Raw genomic sequence first — 19,959 nt, forward strand, 5'->3', positions numbered from 1 at the left:
TCCTCAAACGACAGTTTGATTAGCTTGCTTGCTGTTCATGTACTGTAAATCGTTGTAAACGTCGTTCAGGGCGCACCTCTATTTGATGCAGAAATTAATACACACAAATTATATTATTTATTGTTACTGATCAAATAAATTGGAATACGAGTTGAGCCGTCAGTTATTTTGTCAGTTTTACATTCAATCGAAAGTATGTTGAATGCATCGACTGTAATGTGTAATATTTACAACTTCTGATGCAGTAAAATCGGCTGTTACGAGGAAGAGTGAAGGCAGCATGAATCAACCAGCTTGTTGTGTGGCAGCAGCCAATGGGAGGGCGGTGCTCCTGACGTGCTAACGCGCATGTCATCAGAGTGCCACACGTGGTTGGTGTAAACGAGGCACGCAGACGCAAGCAGCGCTTCAGAAATGGCGGCTGATGCTGGCAGTTCTCCGCTGCAGCTACCCTGCGTTTTTTCACCTAAATCACGACAGTATTTAGCACTGTGTGCCCAGGATGGCAGACTTCGCATTTGGAACACAGATAGTAAAACACTTCACCAAGAATACGTGCCTTCAGCCCATTTGAGTGCCACTTGTACCTGCATAGCCTGGGGACCATGCCGGACAGTCAAGGTACGTGAGGCTTATGAGGAATTCCCTGCTGTTAGCTACGTAAGCTAGCAAGGCCTGAACAAGCTGTCTGTGAGAGAGTTTCAGTCAGAAGTGCGCACGTTAAAAGAACAAAAATGTCACTATTCACAAAGTAATGTGCTCAGAAAGCTTGAAAACCTCGACTGTGCGTTAATGCAGACGCTTTCATGTATCTGACACAGACTGGGTTAGCAGGGGAGCCACGTTAGCCGTTAGCTAGCTTTCAACAGCTGCGCAGGACGCACATGTTAGTCCCACATGGTAGTTCACGAATGCATGGACAGTGTCTAAACTTGGCATTTCAGGATGAACTGACTGAAAAGAATATGTATCTTAAGTACATTGATCTGACCAATTCTTTTTTTATTTACTTTGGACCGTTGGGGCTGCTAATAAACTCATTATTTAAGTTAGCATTAGCTTACTAAAGCCCCAGAAGCGTGTGCCACCATGACACTCTTGGAAGAAGAGGTTCAAAAAGTTTCGCCTCAGTGTATTTAGTGTCACTTAATAATCATTCCAACACCAGTCAAGGGTTTTAGTTTCTGACAAAAAAATTAATGAATGTAATCGTGATTGCGCATTTTAGCACTGGATGGGACGTGTTTACCGTGTCCATGATATTTTACATTATAAATGCGCATTACTTACGTTTGTTCAGTTAAGTTAATTTTTAATTATCTTTAGAATTGGTGAGTGTCCGTTAAACTCAGTTTTTGCTGTTATCAGCTGCACATATGCTGGTACAGAATTCAAACCAGCAAGTATTAATGTGCAAAGAGTTAAAGATATATCTTTCAAGAAGAGAATAAGCATGGTCATACTTATGTCATTATTCATAATGTTTAGGTAGGGTTAACATTACAAGTGTGCTGTGTTTCAGGAGGGGCCTCAGAGGAAGAAGAGGAAATCGGAGGCGGTGCAGGTGGAGGAGAAGCCAGACCTGTTGGCGATGGGCACAGCAGCGGGCACTGTGCTCATCTACAGTACAGCAAAGGGAGCACTGCACTGTACCCTGGTGAGTTTGACATAGATTTGTGTATTGTGATATATTTTATAACATATTTTACAGAAGTGGATTGATAAGCACATTATATCTGTCAGTCAGTTTTTAAATGGGAAAGGTTCAATTGTACAGCTGCTTGAATATTTTCATAGTGTGCAGAGAACCTGTAATTTGCAAATGAATTTGTATGTCAAAGTAAGAAATCTCAAGCTTTATCACACCCATATAATTTCACTGAGCTTCTAATATACATTCTAGCTTTATGTAACTTAACATATTCAGCTGTTGCTAAAAATGTTCATCACTGAGGCTGTAGTTACTGGTTTCAAAAATGGAAGTCAGCAGCACAACAAACTACAGCCTCTGAAATGACTATTGAGTTCAGTCAACACCTCTGACATACAAGTACTTACACTAACATATTTCCTAGTGGAAACCTTAGACTGTTCAGCAATGACCTATAGTGATACATTGTCAATAGTGTGGACCCTTAAAGGCTTCACTGTTGAATAATAGCACAATTTGTTAACCAATACTAACCATGTAATTTTCTTTCTCTGCCAGGATGGAGGCCATAGTGGAGGAGTGAACTGTGTTCAGTGGCACCCTGAAGATAGTTTATTATACAGCGGCTCAGATGATACTAACATTATTGAATGGGACCTGCAGACAGGCAAGATGCGAAGGTCAGTATCTACTTATGTATGTGAAGATGTGAAGATATGTTTTAAAAAATCAAATTGAAAAGGAATCTTCTGTTAGATTTTGGAACAAGATTTATGTCCACAACCGTCTGAAGAAAACACATCAGCTATGAGTCACATTGTTATGCTAAATGGGATGTTGTAATGTTTTTTTCTTTCAAGGATAAATAACTGTACAGAGAGAGAAAGCTGTAGACTGTACTACAGACCTAGATGAAATGGCGAGGAAACTTATGTTTCAGTTTATTACACTTCAAACCACTTTGTCCATATGAAAGTGTAAAGGTGTTTTCTGGTCAGTCTCTCAGACTGTGATGTATGTGGTTTTATGTTCTTGTGTAGAGCATTGTTAGCAGAAACACATCACCTTATGCCTCTTTCATACTTCATTGTCATTTTCTCCACTGTTGGGCTTACAAAGCTACAACAACACACAGTCCTCTCACAGTGGTACAGCAGGGTTGCAGAGAGATGTGTCTTTACAACCACCGTACCCATTACCCACACATCAGCCAGCTCTCATTTTGGTTCGACCCTTTGCCAGTTACTTTTGTCAGTGTAACCAGTAAAAGTGGCAGTCAGGAAGCCTGGTAGCTATATGTTTTCAACTTTTGTAGCTTGTTTTTTTTTACTTTGCTATTTTTAAACTAACTTCAGATCAATACAAATTATTGAATGCCTTTGGTGGCAGCAGTGACTTTGACCGACTGAGCTGATTGCCTCAAGTTTTACCACTTGCAAGAATTCTGAGCAACAACACTGCCACATGCTGCTCTAAATACTTAGAAAATAGTAAATGTACAGTGTGATTGACCAGCCACCTGCTGAGCTGGATCAGATAGCTTAATGCAGCAAATGGTCAGCTCACTTCTGAAATGTGTGATCTTTGTATGTATGAAACACTAAATCTCTCCACCAATCACACAGATATAAAAGTTTTAGAACAGGACCAACATCAAAAGTCTAAATACAGTATTCAGTCAACAGCAGCACTTTATAGACATAGTCCATGTTTTTAATCATAAGCTATCTCTGTTAACTGTACTCACTATCAATTTTGGATATTAAATGAAACTGCTGGCTACTTTGTAGTTATTTCTGTTGCTCTGCATTTCACCCATTCATAAATATAGGTTTCCAGAGTTTTTCTACAAACATAGAAAATGCCTGTTTTAGATTGACTGGCAGATGTCCTTTTCATTCATGTGATGTAACATAATCTGTCATTGGTAATCTACAAAAATGGAAAAGGCATTTGTGTGAGCACTGGAAGGTATAAACACGTCATGTCTGTAAAGACCAACCTCAGTCTGCCTCTCACCAGACTTAGCAGTAAAAGTATGTGTTCAATAAAGGCAATCATTCCAGACCTATAAGCAAATCTATTAAAGATTGCTTCAGTGAAGTCCACTGTCAAGAAAAATCCTAAATCCATTTGAAGTGCAGGAGAAAAATAATCAAAGAGTTTGCATAGTTGTTTGAGCAGTAGGTGACAGTGCTTCCAGGAAAATAACAGACTGGCTTTGGGAGACATTTTCATTAAGTCTGTTCTCCAGAATGAAATGACATAGGCCATTGATCAAATGCACTTATTTTTTAACACAAGATTTCTGACTGACTTTTATACTCACACAGTGTCAAACTGTCACCTCTCAAGGTGTTTGCAGTCACCTCAATATAGGGCCCCTTTTACACAGAGATTGTGCACTGGTGGCGTTAAGAATTCCTTCGAATATGCTGCCTTTGGTTGTTTACACAGAACCACATGAAGCCGGCATAGTGCCGCCCGTGATTGTGGCGATGCCTGGCATTACAAAATCAAAGCTGTGACATGTAACGGAGCATCGTCGGTCGAACTGTGCCAGCTCCCCCTTTTATACAGACATCAATTTGCCTTTTTGACTACCTCCCGTGCCGGCTTAAAGGTGAGGCGAATGGTGTCCACATTCCCTTTATACAGAATGGCCAGGCTGAAAAAGCAGTGCAATATTCCCACATTTAAAAGGCTGTGTTAAAGAGTAGTGTATGTTGCAGCATTTAAATGGCATTTTAACATCTTGCTAAAACAGTCTCTTATCAACATGTAGAAAAAACATTGGTAGTTTGAAATTGGAATGTGGAAGCAACTTGACACTCTTAAGTAGACAGCATAGCAGTGATGTCAGGACTTGACTCTTAACTTGCAAGCACTGAAATACACCACCAAGTCAGATCAATGAAGGCTGCCCCATCATGCATTTAGTATCACTGTGATCATCATCAGGAAGACTGTTTCTCTGCTGACTGATATAGTGGGGGCACAGTCAGTGAGTACAATCATGACCTTTAATGTCACCATGAATCCTCACTAAAGCCCATTTGTGGTCCACAAAATGGTTTTGGTGAGTGTTTTGTACATTTCCTGCTGCTATCAGGTGGAGAGCAACAGTAAATAGTACTCTGTTTAATGTAGCTGTAAAATTTCAGGCTCTTCACTAAAATATGAAAAATACTGTGATAGAAAACACAGGAAGTGCTACTTGGACCTGATGGTAATGGAGAATAAAGCAGATACTGCTGATGCCCCTGGTCCTGTTGAACAATGTCAACAAGAAAAGATAGAGAGTCCAATAGAAATGCATCCAAAATGGATAAACATGCACCAACCATTGTCATTGTCTCTTCATTGTTGACACAGTAAGTGGAAGGCAGACCGTGCAGCAGTCACCAGTTTGTGCGTGAGCCACGATGGCAAACTGCTGCTTTCAGCTGGGCAGGTAATCAAGATGTGGGACTTGGACACCAAGGAGGTTTACAGGGTGAGTGTGTTGTTTAATCAGCTATTTTACATTTAAATGTACTGACACATTAGACCAAGGTTAACTAATAGCTTCTGTTTTGATGAACATATTTTAGAAGAGAAACGGTGAACACTTCAAAACAGTCAAACATGGCTCTGATCTTTAGAGCTGAATTTACTCAACTGTCCTGCTCTTTGTTGTTGTTTTTTTATCATCTCTGCAGAAATTCACAGGCCACTCCACAGCTGTGACGACCCTGCGCTTTGCCACCACGCGACCTCCTGACAGCAATGGCCTCTATTTCCTGTCTGGTGCTGCACATGATCGACTGCTCAGTGTATGGTAAGTGCTCATCTCGGTTTATTGGTCATTACACGTTATGTAAAATGTTCTGCTGTTATTTGCCTGGTTTTGATGACGCAGCCACGATGTTGGTATTGTGGTACTGATATGAACTTGTCTCTCCGTAGGCAAGTACGACAAGATGGAAAGGACAAGAACTCAGTGGTGTCCTTCACACTGACAGACGAGCCACGACACATCGATCTTGTCACATCCAACAGCAAAGAAGAGGTAAGAGAGGAGACTTATTCTTAATGTATTCTGGGAGTGTAACTTTGCCTGTAGATGTGCTGAAATGTTACACCATGTGAATTGAACAACTGCATTTTGTGTTGACATGTGCAAATAACATCAAATAATAGCAACTTTTAACAAAAGGTACAGGTTGGATAGAAAACTGTCCTGACATTGTTGAACCCAATTTGGGCACCATTATTCTGTGGAAATGACCACACAACTGCTTGTCACTGTGGTATACAGCCATTTATTTGGAAAGAACATTGAATTTAAGCATTCTCTCATGGAGGGACGACATTGTGGTGCAATTCTGTTTCATATTACCTGATAACAGTGTGCAAATGTTTGTGTGTGGTGTTTTGTCTTACACAGGCGGTGAGGCTGAGTGTCGTGTGTAAGGATGGGCAGTTACACCTCTTTGAGCACTTTTTAAATGGGTAAGCCATTAAAACAATGAACACTGCACTAAGCAACATATGCCAGCAGAGGGCTGTATGATTCATTTGAGAAAAGCAATTTCATTCTACTCTTAAAGAGACAGTTTGTTTTCCACTCTTGAGTTTTGATTTTTGCTCTCTCTTCTGTGCCCATACTTTACACTAAAATTTGACTTAATTTAGCTGCAGCATCGCAGCTGAAAAGGTGCAGTGCTCTTCTGTTACAGCTGAGCTCTATATTGCACAGTTAATACAGATATATTTTTAGATCCAGTGCACCTCTGTGGATCCTGAAAGTAATTTTCATTAGTTCACTCATAGTTGGTGTGTTTGCCCCCTAATGGCTGCAAGGGGGCACTGCACTACCAACTGATGACACTCATTCTGATGAGAAATATTTATCTCTACCCAGCGCAGTAATTCTAAATATTATGTGTCATGTGGAATCCTGTTGTTGTTGCATATTTAATCTTGCCAAGGACTTTTTAATCAATATTGTACACTTCCCATGCTCATACTCTGTCTAAACATCTGTCCCCACAGGCCCTGTAAGAAGCCCTTGTCGCCCTTGTGTTCAGTGCAGATGTCAGACACAAAGGACTCCCCAGTGCCAATCCCCCTGCTGGCAGCAGCCCTCGGAGCTGATACTAGGAATGTACTGCTTGCCTATGGCAACCACCTACAGCCTGTGATGGAGAGAGTGGTGAGTACAGTGGAGGCTGAGAGAACACATATGAGCAGTGTGCTAGAGTTTTTCCAGCAGCAGTGCTGGTAAAATGCGTGCTTGTACAAACATCCAAAAACTGTGTACACCAAGTCATAATGAGTCATTTGGACGTCTAAATCCGAAATGTGCTTGTCACCTGTACATTGGACATACTCTGGATTCACCTGCGTCCCTCCTTCCTTCCATCTTTGCAGGAGATCAACACAGCAGAGAGGCATGTGTGTTTGACCCGGGATGTTCAGACCAACTTGTCCATTTCCATGGAAACCGCCGTTTCCAAGGTAACAATCAGGTCTTCATTTCCTGAATATAAATCAAGAAGACCAAGGTGGTCAGGACGGGTCCTTTAGATCTTACAGGGTATTATTTGCAGGTCCGTGACCACTTCAGATAAATTCAAACTATAACTGAAGTTAGAAATATGAAATGTGTTGCCTGTTACAGGTGAAAACCCCAATTGTCAGCACCAAGAGCAGAGTGTTGGTCCCAGGGCTTCCTGGCCACCAAGCCCCAGTTAAGGGAATGTCACAGGGATCAGAGAAGAGGAAAAAAGACACAGACACCAAAGAGGTGAGAATATTGTTGATGGTGATGCACCAAACATTGGCTCACTGCATCTTTCTGTTTGTCATTCATAGCTTTTTGGCTCAGACTCCAAACAACTTTATGAGCAATGCTCTAAAGTTTGTACTACAGTGCTGGTGCAAGGATTAGTCACACACCAAACCTAATCAGACAGTAGATGTTGTTGGTAGGATGGTATGTGATCAGAGGGACACTGTTTTGACTGAGCACCTAATGTTTTTATTCACTTCATATCTTCCCTGAAATGCACATTAGAAACCTGATGGATAAGTTTAGCATGTGAATAAATCTAAGTCAATTCTTGTTTACTTTAAAATAACTCTTTTCTTCTAGATGTCGATAGCAGAGCGACTAGGTGAAATCGATCTGATCTACGGTCTCCACCGAGAAGGGAGCTCCTAAAGGGACGGCCACTTTACAGACAGACAATTTTGCTGTGCTTCTGGTGCAGGGCCTGGAGAGCAACGATGCCAACATCCTAAATGTAAGTTCTCTTCTCTGAGTCTGATATCTGAAATCAAACATTCAGTTTGTTTTTTCATCTAAGTGAAGTTCTTTAGTTTATTTTGCCCAAACATTCTGCTTATTTCCTATTCATAAAGTTAAAGGAAAATGTAATACCAACCAAATAGCAACCAAACTTCAATTGATTTCGGTGTGAAATTTTCTGTTCAGTCTCCAGAACATCTTTCTTTTCCTCTCATCTAGGTACGAACACGAACCCCTGCTTTAAATTTGTCAAATCCTCACAACGTTATTTTTTTCCTTTTTCTGAAACAGAAAGTATTCCAGACTCGTAAAGAGGTGGTAATAAAGAAAACTGTTGCTCGGTTACCCCTCCCTGCTGTTTTACCGTTGGTGGAAGAGGTGAGTGTCAATTTCCTTTCGTTGTTGTTGTGGTTTGTTTTTGAGACACCAGACTGTCCAGATCTTTTGTCACACTATCAGGATTTCAAAGCAAAGTTAATAACTCTTGTTTATTGCAGTTTTTAATCAGCCCTTTACTTCCTCTTTTGTAGATCACAAAGAGGCTCCAAGGGCACCCTTTTACGTAAGTGAAAGCTTCACACATACACTTTGATTGACTTAAGTTCAGTGTTTGTACACATTAAAAACGATCTAATGCAGGTACTGATGTTTGTTTTTCCAGTATTAGAACAGTGTGCCTGGTGAAATATATACATATATACATATATATATATATATATATATATATATATATACAGCCAGGAAGCGAGTTTCCCACTTGACAGCACATACATTTGTTCCTTCCTACAGGGCAGTTCTAATGGTACGGTGGCTCAAGGCTGTCCTCATGCATCACACGTCATACCTGGCATCGGTGAGTCCACTTCAGCAACATCACAAATTTGCCTGTACTGTTGATATGAAGCCGCTAGTTTGTTAATGCTTGTTTGAACTGTGCTGTGCTGCCATCTGTACAGACACTTTAGGCTCTCCATGATCCAAACTGCATATTGTGATTACCCCTAAGCACCGCACACAGGAATTTAAATAACACAAGCATACAAACAAACTCAGCACCCTTCTGTGCATATCTTCCCCCTTTGTCGACATTCATATTTAATCTTATTTGGATCTACAGCCATTACCTCCACCACACAGCAGAGATTGTATGATTGCCTCCAACCGTCTGTTCGATTGTGTGACTGCCACCAAAATATTTCCCCAACCAGCAGCTGAATATCCACTCATTACACACATTGATGCTTCAAAGAGGGAGAAAATTATTGATTTTTGTGACTTTTACCATAGCACCATCACCAACTAACATTTTAATCTACAAATGACACATTCTGTGACCTGTGAGCTCATACATACAGACAGAACATCTGCTGTTATTGATCTTCACAAGAGAAAACCTAACTTTTTTTGTGACATTTCCCCATAACCCTCTATGTAACCGTTGCCACAATCCACCCATTTAGATGTTCAGTGAAGTCTGGTGGTTAGTTGAATGTACATACTATATGCAAGCAGTAGTAAACTGGTGAGATAAGGCCATGGTAGAATCTTCCACATCATCAGGTGCTGTCTTGTTTGTATGTTTTCTGCTGCTGAAATGTTTTTACCTTCAACTGATCCAGCTGTATATCCAACAGCTGCCAGACCTGGTTACCCAGCTGGGAGTGCTTTATCACATGATTGAAAGCAGAGTGAAGATGTTCCACAAGCTAACAAAGCTGCATGGGAAACTGTATCTCCTAATGACACAGGTGGGTATCATTGTGTATAGAAAATATCTACAGTATTTTTTCCTTTCAGTTTTTTTCAACAGGCCTGACTCTGCAGTGTTAGAGGTATGAAGTGGATGGTAGGGATTTCTTAGATGTCCTTCCTGATGATGTTGTAGACACCATTAGTACCATAACGTACAGAATGTTACCCAGCGTTGTTTGAAATTCAGCTGTGAAATGTGTGAGACCCAAAACATCACTTGTGGCTTACTGTGGCTGGCCTTGTTGTGACTATGGAAGAGCATAAAGTATCATAACTGTCATTGCAAATTCACATTAAAGTTAATGTATTTGTTTGTACAGTTGGTTCAGTATAGATTCACCAGTAGAGTGGAGTGAGTTCCTATGTGCAAATCTACTGCTGCAAGAAATGTGTGTTGAATACCAAATATGATTGTTTATAGAAAATGTTTGTGGTACATTTGGACTTATTCTTGACTGACTGCACAAGGTTTATTTTAACTCAGCTTTTAAAAAACTGAATAAATATGTCAGTCTACTACTTTTATTCATTTTTAACCTTGAGTTTAAACTAGTCCTCAGGCACACCTATCCTACAAGGACCATTATCAGTTACAAAAATGCAAAGTTGACACTTGTGACCTTGTGGAGAAAGTTCTTTGTGCATTGTCTTGGATGAAGCGTTCTGCACATGAAATGAATGAGATTCTCTGTCAGATTCTAGCTACGTTCTTGACATCAGCGTCACAAATCGGTTCAGGCAACGATGCTTGAACAGATTTTACAAGGTCAAGTATGATGATCGGCCTTGAAAATGCAAAGTTGATACTCCTGACCTTGAGGAGAAGCTAGCCTGCTTGTGAACACTTTGCATCCTCGTCAGGTCAGATAGCCTGTGTGTGACAATTTGTTCAGTCACAGATGTAAATTGCCCCAACACAGTTTGAGAATCATTTCAACCAGCTGCACCCTACAGAGCTGCATGAATGTGATGCTTCATTCTAAAATTAAAACGGAATTGCCATTTATTTGTACTCCAGTCTGTTTGCTGGAATCTCTGGCCAGGATGTGACTTTACAGTATCTTTATTTACCCTTCTCTGAGAGAGAATTCATGCACATCAAAGTTTTTGCTCCACATCATCTTTTATCAACCAATCCAATAAAGGTGTCATGTAAACTTATACCCCCTAATTGGATCAGTAGCCTGAGGATTGGGCTGACGAAACATGAAAAACATTCCAGCAGACCCGTGTTTGCTCTTGCTGTTGTAGTAGTACAAATCTTACATTCAGTGAGTAAACTGAGATTTCAAGGTCATGTGTGCTTGTAAAATTAAACAGGACTCTGTATTGTGTCACACACCTCCTTTTTAATGTGAAGATGTATTTAATTAACAAGCAACTTAAGAATTTAAAAAGCACATCCAAATCTGTGATTGGATCTTTAATTCCTATCCTCCTCTTTACCACTAGGTGGCGACAAGTGACAGCAGTACCACAGTCACAGATGTTGACCACACAGCTAAGCTGGTGTATGAAGAGGGTAAGTGTTGTTCTTGTAGTGTCCTCCCTTATGTTAAGTACCGCTAACCCTTGACTGACTGATTATAAACAGAGTTATTCAAACATGGGAATATTTTAAACATGCTGTTTTTCTCCCATTGTACTTTTCATGCTTTCTGAGTTGTTTGATTTGCCCTTGTTCATTAAAATCTTCCTCCCTGGTGACATCACTGTTAATTCCTGAAGCCAAATTCAAATCACATGTGTAGCATCTTAACCTTGGTCTTTGTTCACGTCTCACTGATGCCTCAGCATGAGTGGCAGCTGACAGGAATAAAACGATCTTGTTTTAGCTTTCAACTCATCCGTTGCACATGATGGACTGTAGTGACTCCCTAAACATGCTGTAGTGCAACAGGTCACACTGACACTATGAGAAAATCACTGCCCCACCAGAATATTGTTTCTCATTATTTTGACTTGAATTCATTAGCTTGTCAATTCACCTGAACTCATTTGGAACTCTTCACAGAGACTGCGCTGAATTGGATAAGTTTTATGAAGGCAGTGTTGGCCATCATGCAGCCACTCTTGGCGATGCACCGCACGCAAACATGACTCCTGTTGCCTGGCAACCTGACCGGCAGCGTTCAGATCCTCCCCTTTGAGCGGAACAACAAGGCCCCACTCTGTTCACTCTCATTTCTCATTACCGTACTGTAGAAAACGCTTTATTGAACCATGTAGAAAATTGGCTTTCATGAAATAATTAAGCTGCGCCTTGAGTTCCAGCACCCCTGTCAGTGGTCCAGGATGTGAAGGTTCATGTTTTTTAAAAAGCTGATAAAGGGAGCTGATGAGCCAGGGGGTTGTTAAAGTCCTGTGGCTTATTGTGGGTCCAACATGGGAATGTGACAGGAAGCTTCAGAGCTGTCATACTAGTGAATCATAGTTTGGTCAGGTTGTGTTGAAGGCCGTCGAGTTAGAATGGGTGTTATGAATTGATCGCTCAGTTGCAAACAATACTTGTGCTCTCTAATTGCACTGGTCGTTTCCTGTATGAGTAACATTAATTACACATTAATTAACAATTCAATAGCATGAGCTGGTGTAATTAAAGCAGCTGCAGAAATGTCTTTCAGAATGCAGGATAAGATTTGGCCCTCTATAAATGTACTGCAGTCACCCAGGGGAGATGCAGATAATAGGGCTGCCAGTTTCAAAATTGTACACGTTGTCAATTTGTTATATAAAAGCTGCTTTTTCCCAACATGCAGCAACACTTCTAAAAACAACTCGCCCCTCACTCGAAATGATTTCACCCATTGAATTGATGGGTACATGTTGTAATAATGGTTAGGCTCTCAAGTTGACCTGTTTCATCTTCCACTTTGTATTCCTGGCACTGTGTGCAAGCTCATCATGTTACCCAGCGTGTATTGTTGGTAAAATGGCCTTTTAATGTTTGTAAGCTTACGTCACATAATTTCTCATTTTAGCTGGAGAAAAAAGTCCTCCACCCTGGACCCGTTTGCATCAGAAAACTACGTCCCCTTTCATAATATAATTCTTAGTCTTTTTATTCTTGACAAGGCACTCACACACCTAATTTTCCTGTTCTGCAGCATTTAAAGATATTTGAAGGTATGACATACAATAGAAGAATTTTCAGTAATATCTGTATCAAAGTCCACCGGTCATTGTGATAGCAGCAGATGGTGACTGGCTGACCTAATGGGCAGATAGCCACAGCAAATCATATTGACATTCCCCCTTCCTGCAGCACACTGCCAGTATTGTCATAACCAAATGGCTCAGCTATGGTACTGAGATGCAAGGCCTTTCCCTCCTTTTCTCCCCCTCAATGCATTTTGTGTGTGTGTTTGTGTGTGGAGAGAGGTGGTGCAGATATTAATGTAAGAGTTTTGCTGCATTAGCTGATGGATTTGTTTTTCTTCACTTGCCCCTCACAGAATCATCTGATGAAGACGAGGCCTCTGGTGATGAAGGTCTTCCTGATGATGACTCTGATGTAAGTATGGTGCAGTCAGAAAGATGCCAGATGATGTGGAGGAAGTGGCTAACTAGTAGATTAGTAGTGTTACTACAGTAAATTAGTGCAAGTATACACACCATTTCTGACTGTCCATTTCTAAGTTGAGCACTGACGTATTCATTTTTGCAGAATTGGGAAGAGGAGGAGGAGGTGGTGGAGGAGACAATGGAGGAAGACGATGAGGAGGGTGAGGATCCAGACAGCAGAACAGAATCCAAAGCTAACGGAGAGGAAGACATGGAGCATGAGAACGAGAGCGAAGAAGAATGAATGAGGAAAAATGCCAATCACATAAAATGGACCTGAGAGAGTTATATATACTTTCATTTTATTTTCATGCTTTTGATTTTATTATCAGAACAAAGTATGGTTTTACAAAATCAAGGGACACATGTTGAACCATGGGCAGTTCGGCCCCCTGCTTCGTCACAACTCGATTCAGCCGCAAGGTTGGTGATGTCATATGCTCCCCGTCTGAGGAACAGATGCAACATTTAAGGAGGAGGGCAAAACATTCTGCTAAATGAAACTGATGCAAGTTTTCCTCCTGCTTTGTCAGTCTGCATCCCAGCTCTATAGCCTTTATAGTGTGCATCGAAAATGACTGAAAAGATCATTGGGTGGTGTTCCAGTTCGCCTACACTGCAGTCTGCATTCCAAATTTTATGTCCTTATGTAATAAATAGTATTAGAGTATATTGTTTGTTCAGCTTAACAGTAGATGAGACGGCAACTCTGTCTGTAATTGGTTTACTCTTAACTACTCTGTAGGTCATCTGGAACGCTTCTCACTGCTCAGCAGAGCCCACACATGCAAACACAGCTCAGGTGTAGAGCTGGGATGCAGGGCCCCTGGCTATTTGTTGTACAGAGAGCTGCTTGATCTGGAAGTGGGCTTGCCAGGCAAGATTATACATCATGTCCCCACACAATGTAAATCTGTATGTACAGTGAAGTGTTTGTATGAGCTCTTCCCTCTACAACTATCCCCCAGAAATCATTGGGATTAAATGAACTCCTGTAAAGTCTCCTGTTATTTTTTTTTTTTTTATTCTTATTTCCAGATTTGTTGCAGCCCTCTTGTTTTAACTGTGTTCTGTTTGTGCGTTTAGTTTTTGGGCATGTCGTGATGTCCACTGCCTTGAACCCATAATCACAGGAGCGACTGAGAAAAAAATGTGAACTTTGCTCAAATAGGTGAATAAACGGGTTTTTAAAATGGCTTACTGTGTGTGGTGGGGGGTGGGAAGTGCTGCGTTTTAAAAATTTGCCTGATGTAGGCATAGCAACAACTAAAGTGATATTTTTATCTGTTGAAGTCATGGGCATATTTTAAGTGTTTCCAGACAGTTGGGTAAAAAGATTTGATGGGTTCAGGCCAAGAGCAGGCAATGGATGGATGAGGTTGTTTGACATGGAGTGTTACTTCATATAGTCATATTGTACATTTTCCAGAAAAATCAGTTAAGAAACCTAATGGCAAAATATCCAGACAGGAATGTCCATTTTTGCAAAGGTATGGAATTGCACAGAAGCCAAAAAAATATATAAATCCGATATTACCACAAAGCAGCAACATTGTGCACAGTGGCTTAATATAACCAGCACTGACAGGCTAAATGGTATGACAAAACATCTTAATGAATGATAACTTTATATTGCCTCAAAGTAAATGTCATATCACCCCACCCTCTTTAAGACTTATTTGGGTGGATCTTGGAACACAAACTCACACAACTCATAAAATTAAGATCTTCAGTAACACACTTTCTACTGAGCTGTAAATATGCAGCAAACACGTAGAGCAACCAGTTACTACTCATGCTTTTGTAAGGCAAAACCAGAAATACTGTTTGAAGACAAAGAAAGTTTTTAGTGCGGAATGGGCTCATTGTTGCCCCCTGTGGCTGGCAGGAGGAAAACACCCACCATGAGTGGCGCAAGGGTGTTGCTTTGGCAAATGGAGGCTGATGAAATGCAGTGAATGCAGCCAGGCATAGACTAGAAATGTTTCTTACAAATGATCACGTACAATGTCATAGACTAATTGAACTGAATTTAATATGTTCATTGGAGATGAGGACACTCTCCTGTGCTGCAGTCTCTGATGTTTCTAGAACTGACCCAAGAACAATAGTTGAAACAGAGTGAAGGCAGCTTCATTTAATGACAGGGACATCTGCTGTACATGCTGTGCAGGCCTTTTTAACATTGAATTCCACTGTGTTGTGCATTATGTGCAGAGCCATCGTTACCTGTGCCTTTAAATGTGTGCTTTGAAGACAGCTTACAGTTGTCACAAAGAACAGGAAATAAAAGCATGTGGTTTCAGGATTTATTTATAAGAATCTTGGTGAATGTCAGTTCGATTATGACATAAATTGATCAAAAGTGAGTTTCAAGGCGACTCTAAAGATATAGAGGCAGACAAATATTAAGGGTCAGTATGTACCTAGAAATCATCTTCTTTTGTTGTTGTTGTTGGCTCTGTTTTTGCTCTCTTTTTTCTTTGTTACCTCTAAATTTTACCTCATTTTCTCTTGTGAGTGTACTAACCTGTCAGTGATCATATACAATATCAGAATTTAATTAGGAAAATGGAGTGAATTTATGATGTCTGAATTAGAGGGGAGGAGGACACCCTCCTGTGCTGCAGCACCACTTTGTGATTTAGGCTGACAAGACAGGTGGGGGTGCTCTGAATGTCCTGCAAAGTGCCTCTCTTGTCTTGGTCCTTTTCTACAGTACAGGACAAATATCCATCCTGCTTTCACCTGGTGTTCTTTGTTCTTCCTCCAGCAGCCTGAGCTGCATACCAACCATCTGGTGTCATGAGTGCACTTGTAAAACACAGACTGTGGGAAAGTGCAGTCATGTGTTGGGGTTGTATGTTGTTCGGTATCGTCCTTTTAGTGAAATAACACTTGATTTGGGAGGGAGCGACTTTATATCATGATCTTTGACACTGACTGAATGAATCTCTCTGTGTGCATGATAACAGCTGAACGAGAGTCAGCCATGATGGAGATGGTGGAGCGTGAGTGCCTCCCTCGTGGGGCTCCACTGCTATGAGAAGATGAAGCAGTTTTTCCAGGTAATGACGTGCTCCACGCTTCCAATAATACACACACACATACACACACACATGCACGCACATACACATTTACTGTTACTGTTTGATTCATTCACTCACACTTCCCAAACCCTAAAAGTCCAGATGGGAGAGCCTCTAAGTTGATCAGCGTGTTAAAATGCTCGCAGGAGTCACCTTCAGTTATTACAGTGCAGTCACAGCAGTTAAGGTTTATAAGCAGTATCAAGTGATTTGCAGACTAATTTTCTGGAAATTCAGTCTCATAAAGGAGTATTGAGTAAGTCTGACCTGAGTTACCACTGAAGTGTGAACACCAGTCAGTTTGCTGATCACATTTAGATATGTGCTGTACCTATTGTGAAGCTGAAATCTGAGCTCATATCTTTTTCAGTCTACAGTGCCTGCTCAGTATTCCATTCAAAATACATACTTTTAAATACATTGCAATTGAAATTCAGGACCGTAGCCTCAGGTAAGAAGCATATTCACCATTTGATCTCTCTTTAAATGCCAATAGAACTGGAGTAATGGGTGCCTAGAACAGAAAAGAAGCAGCAAAAGCAAAAACTGTATTTTCACTTAAGCCAAGAATTTAAATCCAACTTCTTTCCTAGATAGTGTTATTATTTAATTTCTTCTGATGAAATAACCCACCTGGCTGGAGTCCTATTTGATATTCAAAAGTAGTTAAATGACATGTTGTGTCTTACATATTTTGTACATTAATTTTCAGCTCTAACACAGGGCTAACAAATCTCTACTTGTGTCTAATGTTGTCTTTTGCTTTGTTAATTGTGGTGATTTTGTTAGTTTTTGCTTTATTATTTGAATTTCTAAATGATATGTTTAATTTGTGCAGCCTGTAGCCCTCTGGTTTCTTCTCTGTGAATCACTGTGATCTGCTCTCTGGGTTGGCTCTGAGATCATGGTTTGGTTGGTCGGGTTCATACAAGAAAAAGTTTTCACACCAAGCCTCTCTTTACTGAGCCTCCTTTATGAAACACCCCTCAGGTCAGCATCTTCCCGTAAAACCTTCACTGGCTTTGTTCGAGCTTGCAACAGCACAGTTTTGGATTATGTGGCAATAAGTTCATCTCAATAGAAACCACCATGGGAAATCAGCTGTTGTCGCATTTCCTGGCCACAAGCCACATTTTCCTTGTCCTTGGCCTCAGGGTCTCTAAGATTAGGAAAATATGTCCAAAACGCCCATTAAAGCCTCCAAGAGAGACGTCTGCCTGTCACGCTATTGACTCCACTTCCTGAGCCATAACTGTGGATAATAGAGAGAGGGGGTGTTAGCTCATTAACAGAGCTCGTGGTTGAACTGTGGTTAGACAAGTTCAGCCAAGGGAAGAGAAAACTGTGTCATTTTCCAAATGATTGGTGGTGACTGGTTACCCGGAGCCACCTGAATTGGTGGTTAACCATTCATGAACTGTTATGTAAAATGTCAGTGTTCCACTAAAGCTATAATTGCGTGAATGAACACCAGAGTTTTTGCACATTGAATAATGCATTTATGAGTGTGCATGAATAATGAACGACATGCATAATTCAATGCACGGCGACAATAGTTCAAACTTTTTAACTACAACATTTTAAAGCATGATGCGATGACAAAACACAGGCAGGCTGTGTTTTGTCATCGCTTTTCCTCTCACTGTCACTGATTGCAGGAGAGGTGGACTGGGAGCAGCTCTTGATTCTCACTGTGGACAAACTTTTGTGGAGACCTGGCTCTTGACACAATGCTGATGTTATGCAGACAGCCTGTGTAATCAAAGAGTATCAGTCCACCCACTGGGGTTCAACTGAGTTACATCCAACACCCTTCTAACAAGGCAACAGCAGAGAGGTTAGTCAAACACTTAAACTGAAAGTTTGACAGTATGAAATTAGACTCTAAAAAACACTGAATAAAACTGAGGAAAAAAGAAGGAAAGCCTGGGAATATGAAAGAAAAATCTGAGAATATGAAATGAAATTGAATGGACGAGCCAATGTTAAGGAAGTCTCTGCTGTGAACTGGCTTGTACTGACAAAAACTAGTAGAAATATTGTCATCCAACTTTAAAATAAATAAATTTGCTGTTACAAAACTTGCAACAAAAGAAGAGAAATCCCTACAGGATGTTTAGTTTAGTTTATTACTTTGGGCTGCACATGCTCTGGCAGTATCGACTATTCCATCATTACGTTGTTGGCACCAGATTTCTTATTGACACACAGTAACCGTGGCCAAATTAACCTGCTGGAGTGGGGGGGCACCAGGAAAAAAAATTAGTTGCTAGGACTCAGTGGAGTTCTAGAGTTGGAGGAACCATTTTAGCTTCCAGAGGTAAAAGTCCCATTTATTTTCTCCATGGACAATTTTAAGTGACTCACAGTGTAATCACTCCTGCAGCTTAGACTGGCACTAAGCTCTCCTGGTTTAATCATCAGTACAAAGGATGAATAATTGTGTTAGGAAATGTAAAATAATAATAATATTAATTAAATATACAAACCTGAGGACATAAAATTTCAAGATGAGAAGTGACCCACAACTCTACATCCAATCACAGAGCTTAAAATTCTGTCATGTGTGCCTCTAATGGCAGCCAGAAGGGAGAGACTGTACTGTTGAAAAACTGATTTAACAAAAAGCAGCTACAGTGAATTCACTATGATCTGATAATGTATTTCACTAAAGTATTTATTCCAGTTGATTTTTTTTTTTTTTTTAGTATTTCACATACAAACAGATAAAAAAAAATTCAAACATAAAGTATTATCCAGGATTAAACATAAAACAGAAGTAATAAAAGTTCTTAAAACTAGATGGTCTTCAAGACAGGGCCTCAAGATTAGAAGACCCAGTAATCCAGCTTCATCTGTAGCCAGTATGAGAATAAGATAGCTTTACATATCTGAAATGAAAGATGGTGCCGGTGTGTTCAAGTCAGTGTCTTTTATTCTGTGTATTCAGTATTCTCATTCCAAATATAAAGTCAAGAAAAGTGTCCAAATAACTCTATTGGTTTTGGAAAAAAATAAATAAATAAAGTTCAGCCCTCCCCTACACCCCAGGTCATTTTAGGATAGTCCTCCATGTCATATTTTCACTGACTTACTCCTGCAGGTAAACTGTAGCACTACAGGCAATAGAACACAATAAAAATCAGCACTAGTAAGAGGGAATCATTGGAAAACATTCATCCTGTTCAATAACATAACTAGACCAGGTAGTACAGGCTAGAATATTGATTTCCTCAGCTTCTGCCCATGCATGAAAGGGAAGCATGGAAATATCTTAACTTGCCTGCTGGCTCTGAATGTTATTATCCTCATGCTTCCATTTCCTGTGTAAATGTATGTAATAAGACGATCCACCAGTCTCCAGAGGTGATCACAGTCCCACAATACTATGGCACATCTGTCAGAAAACCCCTGGATGTGGCTCCTCTGGAGATCCCCCGTGAATTTCTATAAGCCCTTGTGAGCTTTGTCCCATTTCAGCTGAGCAAACCACAGGAGATGAAGGGGGCAGAGGGCACCACTAGATGTGCTTCAACTGCCAATAGGAAATGTCAGTCCCTCTCACAGACAAAGAATAACAAATAGTCCCATGAGTGTCTTGACAAGCA

General features: G+C 40.5%; 1 protein-coding gene across 1 annotated transcript; it reads left to right on the forward strand.

The window, feature by feature from the left end:
* Positions 1-361: 361 nt before the first annotated feature.
* On the forward strand, positions 362-14,458 carry wdr43 (WD repeat domain 43). The gene is given in 19 exon segments (XM_018695198.1): positions 362-621; positions 1,523-1,657; positions 2,210-2,331; positions 5,027-5,147; positions 5,353-5,471; positions 5,600-5,702; positions 6,081-6,145; positions 6,689-6,848; positions 7,067-7,153; positions 7,317-7,442; positions 7,791-7,835; positions 7,837-7,941; positions 8,238-8,324; positions 8,477-8,508; positions 8,736-8,799; positions 9,581-9,694; positions 11,151-11,220; positions 13,154-13,212; positions 13,366-14,458. Coding segments are annotated over 19 exon segments (1,962 nt in total). The 5' UTR covers positions 362-414; the 3' UTR covers positions 13,507-14,458.
* The last annotated feature ends 5,501 nt before the right edge of the window (positions 14,459-19,959 follow it).

Source organism: Lates calcarifer, linkage group LG19 (assembly GCF_001640805.2).
Source record: "Lates calcarifer isolate ASB-BC8 linkage group LG19, TLL_Latcal_v3, whole genome shotgun sequence".
NCBI classification, from domain to species: Eukaryota; Metazoa; Chordata; class Actinopteri; family Centropomidae; genus Lates; species Lates calcarifer.